The 11,744-nt window shown below is 32.8% G+C and overlaps 1 protein-coding gene across 1 annotated transcript; it reads left to right on the forward strand.

Moving 5' to 3' along the window:
* The first annotated feature begins 6,911 nt into the window (after positions 1–6,911).
* Positions 6,912–10,748, forward strand: LOC132741247 (ladderlectin-like). The gene is made up of 4 exons (XM_060729373.1): positions 6,912–7,236; positions 7,769–7,812; positions 8,126–8,210; positions 10,426–10,748. Exons 1-4 carry the CDS (start codon positions 6,912–6,914, stop codon positions 10,662–10,664), a joined length of 693 nt encoding a protein of 230 aa, XP_060585356.1. The 3' UTR covers positions 10,665–10,748.
* Positions 10,749–11,744: the final 996 nt, after the last annotated feature.

Genomic DNA, 11,744 nt, shown 5'->3' on the forward strand with positions numbered 1-11,744 from the left:
TGTTGACGAAGTAGTGGTTTTTAACGCCCACGGAGGCTTCAGTTTAAGTTGTCTACCAGCCAAGCTGTAAATCTTCTGCCGATGCCCTGTGCCTTCTCAGCGACGTGCACGCTCCGAGGGGAAGTGAGAAGACAATGTAGTATTACCTTCTAAATTAGTGAAAATGGGGTATTTTTAAGTATAAAAACTAATTTACAATGTAGTATTACTTTCTAAATTAGTGAAAATGGGGTATTTTTAAGTATAAAAACTAATTTACAATGTAGTATTACTTTCTAAATTAGTTTTTATACTTAAAAATACCCCATTTTCATCCAATCACCTAATGTCCAATTGAATCATATGGTTTTCCCTGCACTTTTTACAGCCAATCGCTGGCCTTGTTACAATGTGATACTCTGACCTAAATCAAAGCACAGAAGGCGCTGCATTTGTTTTGGTCTCAGAATGTCAGAAAGGTGAAGGTTGTGAGATTATAAACCAATTTGTTTTTGTATAGTGCCAGCTATGCTGTTTCCAGTGTTACTACTGTAGTAAATTGGCGATAATGCTAATTGCAACATTGATATTCAATTCAATGTTTATTTGGCTTAAACAATTAGAAAAAAAAAACCAAAAAAAGCATGAGTTGCCATAACTGGGATTTGAACCCCAGACCTCTCGCTTCCTTAACGATCGTGTAACCCCTGGACCAAGGGGAAGTTATAAGAAATCAGCCTGAAGCAAATCACATTATTCTAAGTTAGGGTTTTGTAATCCTTATTAATTTCGAGATATTTTGTTCACGGTAAACCTGTTGTAAATAATCATGGAGCTTAATTTTAACATGTATATCTGTGAAATAATTTAGCAAAAATTTGCTCACATGTATACAATATTTCACAACTCTTTATGTAATACGCGCTGAAGTGTGGCTAAAAAGCGCTTTGGTTACGTGGATTAAATTATTGTGTGCCGTTACATATGGTAGAAATTGATTATCGATCGTAGACTGCCTAAATTCGCCCCTAACCTAGAGTCAACATCCTTATTTTATTTTTCTGAAAGTCTAAATAACAAATGTTCTTTAAGCCGATCACAATAATCCGAAGCTTTACGGAAATAGCTGAGCAAATTTCATTGATTAAAATGATATTCATCCGCGTAACAAAATTATTTGAATATATCACCCGTAATTTGCGGAAATGATAAAGAATAACACAATATTAGATATCTTCGACCAATCGGGAACTATTTGTTCTACTGAGAAGGTTTGAAAATTAATGCGCCTGTCATTTGACAATCTTTACGCAGTGATCTCCACTTAATTTACTTATAAAGGGAAGTAACCGCTTCGAGGAGTTCGTGACAGACTACTTGCGGATTGTGCAAATAAGCATATCAGGTTCTGAAATTTCTCTATTATTATTTGTTTGGTCTGACGACCCAAACAAATAAAAACTAAGAAATGTAATATATATTTAATATTCTACTCTGTTCACAAAAAGGAAAGAAAAACTGCAAAAACAACTTACTGTTGATTTATGAATAATGAAATTTTGTATACATACGCCATAAAGGCCCCATTTTCTGCAACCTACCTATGTACATACGTTCTTATATATACCAAGTAAAAAGTACAAATTGATGAAAAAATAATAATAAATCAAAGCACAGAAGGCGCTGAATTTGTTTGGGTCTCAGAATGTCAGAAAGGTGAAGGTTGTGTGATTATAAACCAATTTGTTTTTGTATAGTGCCACCAATGATTTCCATTGTTTTAACTGTAGTAAATTGGCTATAAGACTTATTTCAACACTGATATTTAATTCAATGCTTATTTGACTTAAACAATGTAAAAATAAATGATTTGACCTTAAATGGGATTTGAACTCCAGACCTCTCGATTCCTAAGCGAGCGTGCAAACCCCTCGGCCATGGTGAAATTATATGTAAACGGCCTGAAGAAAACCATATTATTCTAAATAAGGGTTTGTAACTCTTATTATTTCGACGCTAAACCTGTTGTTTAACACAGATGTAAATAATCATGGAACTTACTATAAGCATGTAAATCTATAAAGAATAAAACAATATTAGAAATCTTCGACCATTCGGGAACTAATTTGCTTGAAAATTAATGTCATTTGACAATCTTTACGCAGTGATCTCCCCTGAATTTTTCGGCGTTAAAGTACATATAAAGGGAAGTAACCGCTTCAAAAAAGCGGACTACTTTCGGCATTTGCAATTAACAGCATCAGAGTCTGAAATTTCGCTATCTTTATTTGTTTGGTCTGACGACCCAAACAAATAAAAATGGCGAACAAAATTCAACGGTTATATTAAAAGGGATGGGAACTACAACATTGTATAACAAGAGCATATTTGATACAAATTGTAAGTTAAATAAAAAAAAAAGAAGCGCGCTATGTGGCCAATTATAACAAAAAAAAAGTCACAAGTATTTCATCAGTTCTTTGAACAAATCAAATTCGTACCCTTTCTATGTAGTAAATGATAGATGCATATACGTATAAGCATTTTTTTTATTTTTAACGTGTTACAGATGTAAGGTGTAAACATTTTAACGTCCAACAACAACAGCAACCACTAGGATTTTATCTTTTGGTTTATGCTAGTTTGCACTTTAAATATGTCTATATTCATCCCATAACCTATACATTATTATAGTAATAAAGATTTTTGACGGATTATATGGTCCAATATAAACAGTTCTATTGCAAACAACTATTTATAGACCTTTTTACAGTACGATTTTTCCATAGCAACGTATGTTGCATTTCGCGCATGCGCATTCTGCGTAGGGCAAAAGCGCAATAACGATAGCATACATTAGCGCACTTAAAGTCTTTTAAAAGGTGTGATTTCAAGTTATGTCACCGCGAAAAATAAATTTTGGATGAATTAAACGGTAAGTATTAAAACGAATGAATTGATAATTATAATATACAAATATTAGCGGACTTATAATTCAACGACCAAAAGTCCTCTGTTGTCAAGGAATCATTTAGGTGACTTTTTCATCAGTAAATTAAATTAAAACAGGCAGGGTGTTAAAGATCACATTTTATTACCCATGTATTACATAATATTACATAATACAAAATTGGTATTCCTTTGAAAATGGATTGGTAATGGCAGTAAGTGTCAAACACATTGACACGTGACCGGTTGTTATTTGCCAGCTACTTAACAATATCATTCAACCGGGTCGAATGATATACCATGACATAGTTAATTACTTAAAATAATGAAGATGATTTATCGTAATTTGAGTAATTTTTATTTATATCAATCTCATCAATGTTTATTGATTTTTAGAAGTGACAAATAGTGTACGTGACGTGCATTTCCATGCGTTACAAGGAACCGGACAAAATGTGTTATTCCACCACCATCTTAACTTCACAAGAGTTTGAAAAATTATTTAAATATATTATGTGGTTTAAAAAAGTTCTGTTTGGCATCTCAGTCAAGTTGGATAAAGGATAAAAGTAGCTAAACTGAAAACTAGAAATGCATTATATCACGTGATATTTAACCTCGATTTTAAATTTTGATAAAATTTATATAAAAATATCTATATTAAAATATTTTTTAATATGGACGTTTTCAACAACAACAATTAAATTGACTTCTTTATTTGCTAATATATATATTTCCACATATTTTTACAACAATAATCTCAATGTCAGGTCAGTGATCGAAAGGGGGAATTCTTAAACAATCGTCTTTTCCATGCCTTTTTGCGGCAATCTTGGCCACAAAGCTATGAAGGCATCTTTTATGTTTCTGTTAAAAGCTATTTTATATGATTTTCTAATTTTTACCTTAAACAAACTCGGAATTGTCTATGAATTTCTACTTCATTTCTATGTCGGGCATGGCTGTTTTTGCCCTACGCAAATTGCACATGCGCGAAAAAATACTACTTCCGGTCATTTTGTTCATAGCAACGGGCCGCGTCAAAAAAAAGAGGAAATTTCTTCATATATTGACAGCAGCTATATACATGATATAAGCGCCACGATAATCCGATAAAAAAACAATGCTATACAAACTTGCAGCTACTGTATTATAATACAACATATGCATAGCAACAGTCTTTTGGAGAAAATATTTTTATTTGTGTACAAACATACTCTGTACATATTAAATCTGATTTGACGTTTTAATTTGGGAAGAATTGAAGCCTTTTTTTTTTTTAAAGTTAATGGCTTAGTGTTGTTATTTTTTTCTGGTCCTCCGGGGTCATTGATGCCAGCGCTATTAAGTGTTGAGAATTGAGTTCTGCTCAAGCCGGTGCTAGGGGCGTGAGGGATGTTGCACTTATCCATTATCCCTCATGTACAGACTCAATCAAACGGAGTCTGCAATTTTCATGTAATTTTGTCGTGATTACTTCTTCCGAGGGGTCACTTTGTTTCCAGATATTTTTACTTACGTATTGTTGCAGACATTGCGATATATATATATATATCTTTATAACATTTCATTTGATATAAAAGATATTTCTTAACAAGTAACACGATATTTATTAAATCATGCATTTTAAAGCTCTATTTAAAGTTATCCGACGGTGATGTTGTAGGAACATATTGCACGTGTTTTATCAACCAATACGATGTTAATCACGTGCATTAATCAAACCAATTGTTTAAGTTCCCCGACAGTGAGTTATTATGCACGAGGTATTAATGTAATCATGTTTACATGATTTTGTTGTCATGCTTAATTGTAAAGGCTGGACATTCTTGCTATAAATAGGGTCATATTATATACTACTTGTGGTGAATTGAAATAAATCAGCAAGACCGATTGTTAAATTTACAAAATTGGATTATAGTTGTGATTGATTATTAAGTAAAATTGTTTAAATGAATTAATACTTAGTATGTTAAGTAAAATTAATTGAAATAAATTAAAATTCAAACGGAAATGCGTTTTCTTTCTAATGTCTTGGATTATAAAATAAAGTTAAAAGCAAAATCACGACACGTATTGCTGTATGCTCTTCAGAGGCTACACCGTACCGTTTATTTTAGAAATTGAACGAAAATAAAGTGAATATTTGTATTATATGAGCATATTTTCCATAATTATTTTTAAATATTGATAAAAACAACATAAATGTATCATTTGGAAATTATAATGAAATGTTGCTTGAGAAAAAAAATGTCGATAAAGTTCAATGTGATGAAGAAAGTACATTTATATGACGAATAATAATATTTTGTTTTTAGAACTTTTAATTATCCGCTTTATAAATTATATGAATTATTCCATCATGTTCGTTACACTAGCCAACAAATTTCTATTATAATTCTTCCGTGGTTGGTTTCTTGTTATTTTAAATATTAAATCCTATCAAGGTAATTATTCATTGTATTACATATCTTTCATTATAAGCCAATTCACTTTAAGATTGAACGTTCTTTTCGGAACCGTAAACAAAATATATAATACAAATTCAATAAATCAATAACACGAGTTCAGATCAAAGAACGGGTACGTGGATATCCCCATCTTGTTAGCAAATAGATGTTACTATTAATGAACGGGCAAACTCCTCGTGCTAGTTGTGGATCGGTTATGTATTTAGATATAGAGCACAGTGTACAATTTGGACGGCAATTGTACTGCATTAAAAAAAAAACATGTCAAAAGAAAGAATTACCTTGTCATTTAATTATTCATTTGTTTGTTTTTTTCTCCTCAATTTTTTTTATATAAAATATTTGATAAACACTATTTGTTGTTCCAGAATATTTTGACTATTTTCTTTTATTTTCAAGTATTCTTCCCATTTGTACAATGTACCTGATTTCACAGTTATATTTAATTGTTGAAAATGATCGATGTATTATATAGACACTGCAATAATGTACTTTAAGTCTTTTATAAGTACATATTTTGATATTGGTGTATTTAGGTTAATTGCAGTTAAATGTATGCCCTAGATGACCAACAGAATATTGATTTAAATGAAAAAAAAAAGTTTTTATATATTGTCATTGTCATTCTATTGATTATATATATTAATCTAGCAAATCGTATCCTTTCCTTAATCCGCGAGTGAATGTACTTTCATTTTTTATGAAACATGTACATTCAATAAGGCCAAGAGTATGTACTATATTTGTTACATGTACTTCTTTTTTACATGATTGTGTTTCAATCAAACATTATAGGCTTGTCAGGTATATAAAAAGTATAATGTTTTTTCTTCTTTTTTTTCAAGAAAACAAAATGAGTTAAATCGTATACATTATACTTGCAAAGTGCGATACCCACACTCCAGAGCATGCCCATTGATTGGCTCATTTTTGCCGGGTTTTACTTTTTGTGCCAACAGTGAAAGTGATAGCGATAGAAATATCATATTCAGATGTTCGTTCATTGGTTATTTTTTTCTCGGGTTTCATATAGTGACAACAGGGAATGTATGATACAAAAGAGAAAGAACATCAAACACTCGGCAATCTGCTTTATACTCGGGGGATGGGGGGGGGGGAGGTCTAAGCCCCTCGTACTCTTGTCTCGATGATCTTTCTATTACATACCTAACCAATAAGTAAATATAGAACTTTTTTGAAAAATAATCACTTTAGCACTGAAAAAGACGGTTAATTAAGACTGTTTGAAAATTGCAAAAGGGAATAGACAATTAAGACATGAAACCACAAAAATATTACCGAACGTGTAGAGATATTCTGATGATGCCGAAATATCTCTGTACATGTGCATGTATTCAATTACAAAGACAATGTTTCGACTGTAGGGAAAAATTAAATATATTGTCGCGTTTACTTGTAATACAAGCATCTACATGTAAAAACAAAATTAAAATGCCTGTCCTTTACAGAAAATTGAAATAAAAATCATGTCATTCCAAGTCAATACTTTAAATGGGTTATGGAATCAGTGTGATGGCTATTCGTTTACCTCTTTGTATGCTTATTGGAATATGTTCCCGTGTTTTGACCGGAAGTGATGTAAAATACGTTATGCACGCGAGTCTGACCGGATACACTTGTACAAATAATCAAGTATTATTTGACGTAACGAGTTTGCGAAGTGCAGTGAGTTGTGCCGCTAAATGCACGGAGACCACTACATGCTATGGAGTGTTCCATAGACGCCAAGACATGCGTTGTATAGGATGTATGGAAGAATTTATTGTTAGTACAGAGACACCAATGTTGAACGGTACAAGATACTACAGGCGCCAAAGTAAACACACCTTTATTGTCTAATAAATTGCTATAAACAAGAGCAAAACAAGAGTAATAATTGTAATAATAATAATAATAATAATAATAGTTATAATAATAATAATAAAAACTACCTAAAATATAAAATGAATGTGTGATGAATGAATGAATGAATAGTTTAATGAATGAATGAATGAATGAATAAATAAATAAATAAATAAATAAATAGATAAATAAATAGATAAATAAATAAATAAATAAATAAATAAATAAAACGTGAATCAAGTTGAGCCGGACACAAGAAATTCTATCTGTACATCTATAGCATTTTGATTGTTTTGAACTCAATGGATTCATTTGAGAAATTTGATTTAAGATATTTATGTACTCGATTTATGTAAACAAAACAGCTTGTTTTTAGAATTGAAAACTGCGATCATTTTCAAAGAAATATATACAAGTAGCAGTAAATCACTTTTTATATTTCCAATTACGTAACACATATATACTATCTATATACAATATGTATTTTCTTATTTTATAATTTACAGCATACAAGATAATTGATACGAAACTATCTTGGAATGAGTCTAAGGTAACTATCCTTTTTATTTTCAAAATTTCTTTTAATATTAATTTATCCAAATATTGCGTCATTTTTGCTATGTTTATTTATTTATTTTCCTATTAAAAAGTAAGGTATAAAAATGTTGTTTTTATTTAATTTCGATCCAGTAAATCAATTTGTTAAAAGCAATTAATACTCAAATGATTTGTCATATAAAAATCATGAAAGCGGTAAACGGAATTTAGACGCAAATAATTAAAGGAGAACGATTATTTCTTAGCCATCAGGCTATTTTTGGCAATATTGTCAATTGATATTGGACGTTTCTTTAAAATTGCAGCAAAGATGTGGAGATATTGGAGGGCATTTAGCATACATTAAATCTCAAGAGGAACAACTCTTCATAGAAGCGTACATAACTCACGGTTTGTGATTAAAACATTTACAGGGTATTTCATTCTGAAATTATAAGAAACTTTTTAAAGGAATATAATTGTTTTTGTCAATTAAAAATTGTTATTTTTTATTATACCGAACCATCATTTTAATGTTTTTTTTTCACCGCGGTCAGGGGGGAAACTAGAACATTACGTTTCCTTGAGTCTATTTAGATTACTCTCCCGTGAGGGAATATTGCAAATATATTGACCGGTTAATATTCATTTCAAGGATAACGCCATCATGTGACTTCATATAAAAAGTGAGGTACATGTATATTAAATACAGTTATCTCCTTATGTTGACGTTTATGGGTTTTTTCGGACAAAGATATACTGACCGAGGGCAAAAGTCACAGGTCACAGATCAATATAATTTCTATTACGTCAAAAAATCTTTACACCGACGGAAACTCTTTAATGATTCGACAAATTGAAAAAAATGTAAAAAATTATATATATATAAAACTGAGGAGGGGAGAGGACCGCTCAACAAACGCAGTCTACAACATGTACGACTCGCTTTATTTCACTTTTTTGATTCATGCAAATCTACCCGATCAGACAAAATAACTACACAATACTATCAGATATATTAAAAGTAAAGCTTATCTGTATTAATGTTATATTTTGCTGTCAATATCCATGTTATATAGCTATTCATACTTGGCACGAGTGGGTTCAGGTTATTAAGTTAGGGGGAGTAGTAGCAGGCGCAGGATGGTCCACGATTTTCTTTAATTATTGTTTACATTATGTATTTTTTCATGTCAATTTAAGACCTCAAAACACGTGAATAGGGAACTTCATACTTAAATAACTGAACGCTTTTTCATTGAATTCTAATTTATTTCCATTGTTTGGGACATTAAGGAGTAGGTTGGGGTCGACAGGTGCTCCCCCACCCAATGAATCTGCTAGTGCTTGGGCTAGTTTAACGAACAGGCGCACAAACTCCGCTGCTACAATGTTTTAAAACAATAATGCATGTTAATCATTGGAAAAAATAAAATAAAGCTTTAGATGCTTATTATTTATTCATTAACTTTTCTCTGCAAATATTTTTTTACCCTTAAGACTGAGGTACGGCACAAGATATTTTATCACACGTGATCAGTTTCACTGCATCTAAATGACAGTATCCCAACGCAGGGTCACAGTCTTTTTTTAAGAAATCGTTAAAAAGCATCTCTTTGTGCGGCATAGGCATTGGCAAGCCTGATTTCTATGGAGTTGTGGTTTACAAACATTGTAGGACCATGGGCCATATTTATTTTTCTGCTGTCTTCACTAAAATTATCAAATGGTTTAAAGAGACTATGACCCAATTAATGTAAGGTATACCGCATGCTTTCCTCTTTTGACTTCATCTGACGGACTGAATGGAAGGCTCTATGATGGACAGTTTTTAAAGCCTCTTTGGGACTGAATTGTCTTAATATTCGTCTTCTGCCTTGCTTCGTCGGGCCCTTGTACTGGATTTTCTTTTTGCTCTGCCTACCTTTAAGGTATCGAGTACTTTAGTAATGGTCATTAGGCTGTACCCATTTGTACATATTTACACGATATTTTGTGTTTTATTTATTTCGTCTAATGTAACCTTGAACATTGTTAGAATTTCACTATGCGGGGATTATCTTTATTTACCCTGTCGTGTCATATAGGAACATATTGGGGCTACGAGTAAGGTTTGGTACGCCTTAAACCAGTTTAAACTCCCAAGTGGTGTTACTATCACAATCCGTTCCAAGGCGGTACCCCTGAATGTTTGCATGTTTTGTGATATCTACCTTATTAAATTGTCGTTAACGGTAAGTATTTTCTCAACCCACCCCTTATCACATTTTTGACCCCCGTTTTTCACCCTTATAGCCCTTGTCCCTTTAATTCCCATATGGCCCATTAAAGTATTTATTAATTCACACATAACGTGTCCCTCTCCTCCTTTCGGTGCCCTTATGTTCACTACTGGTTTTCGTTTGGCGCCTTTGGGTGCTCTGATGTGGAAGCTTTGGTATGTCGGGGGCTGCGTCATGTGAACGTTGCCTTCGTCTTGTTGATCCATCGTCTCGTGTTTTATCCATAGTGATACATAAATGCCAGAGCGTTCAATTCATAATAAAACTGTTTATTTATGATAGGGCGGATTATTTCGCTATTCAAAAATTTGCATCATGCATTTAGTATGGTTTATGTTTTACAGATATTCGAAAAACTCTGTGGTTAGGTGGTCGAAATTCAGGAAATACGGGAGAGTTTTTCTGGCAAGACGGTGATCCCGTTTCTGATGGTTTCACAAACTGGAGAGATGGACATCCCTTAACGATATGCTCGAGTGAACAATGCATGATTCTTTTCTATGTGAACCAGGAATGGGTTTGGCAAGATATGCCTTGCGGTCCAAGCGGGGTGAATCGTTACGGCTTATGTGAGTTTGACTGACATCAAAATGAAATAATGAAGCTGTTACATTTATTCTGATACTATAAAGCTATAGCCTATTTGAATTAAGTATTGTATGCATAGAAATTACTGGAATTGCAATTATATATACGATGGTAAAACAATAGTCTTTTGTCTGACTGACATGTTTCTTTGTTACTGAAAACAACTGTTTTATCTTAGTTTCTAGCTTCTCTTATATGTCACTCGTTACACATAAAGTTAATGCTATACTTATAAGCCAATCCAAGTTGCTTAATTTGTGTTTTATATTCAAACTGTGGAAAAGTTAATTGGAATATTTCAATAAAAATGTAACAAAAAGGTTATTCTTTTTTTTATAGACGACCTAGTTTGTTGCAAAAACAAATAATTTTTTCTACTTTACATTTACATTTACTTTACAGTATACATATACAAAACGTGTATGCTCCGCCTCGTATTGAACATGTTGCTTGGTCCTTATATTGCTGTAAAGACGACCCTCCAGACTAACGGAAAGGCCAATCTGCAACGGAATCAGACAAATGGTGATTTAACGGTTGGCTCAGGGAAATTGTGATTTTTACGAAGATTTATACAGTTTGGAGGGTCTGTTTTACAGTTTACAGTAATATAAGAGCTAAAGCCATTCAACATCATCCTGAAGATATCCGCGTGGCATTGTCGCTTTTTGAGCCAGCGATTTTTTTTCTTTCGCTATATAAAGTGTATAAATTTTCACCATTTCCCGAACCATTCGTTAAAACATCATTTGTCTAATTTCGTTGCGTGATCGGAAATTACTTAGTTTAATCATATTTTATTGCTTTTTCACTTTGCGCGTTGCGTTGTCGATAGCAAAAAACACAACCAATACCGTTATCGTCTTTTCGTGTTGTCGTCTTGTCGCTAGCGACACGCGCTAAACGGCGCGTTTCCTTCTGTCGTCTTGTCGTCCTGTCTCTAGCGAAGCACGCCAAACGGCGCATTGTAGTGCGGCGCGTTGTCGCTATGTCGCCCTGTCGCTTGGCTTATTAGCCAATCCTTCAATTTGAGCCGAGCGACATTGTGACATCGCAACTACACGCCGCACGACAA

This window comes from Ruditapes philippinarum, unplaced genomic scaffold, assembly GCF_026571515.1.
Source record: "Ruditapes philippinarum isolate M1 unplaced genomic scaffold, ASM2657151v2 ctg1524_1_1_1_1, whole genome shotgun sequence".
Classification (NCBI taxonomy): Eukaryota; Metazoa; Mollusca; class Bivalvia; order Venerida; family Veneridae; genus Ruditapes; species Ruditapes philippinarum.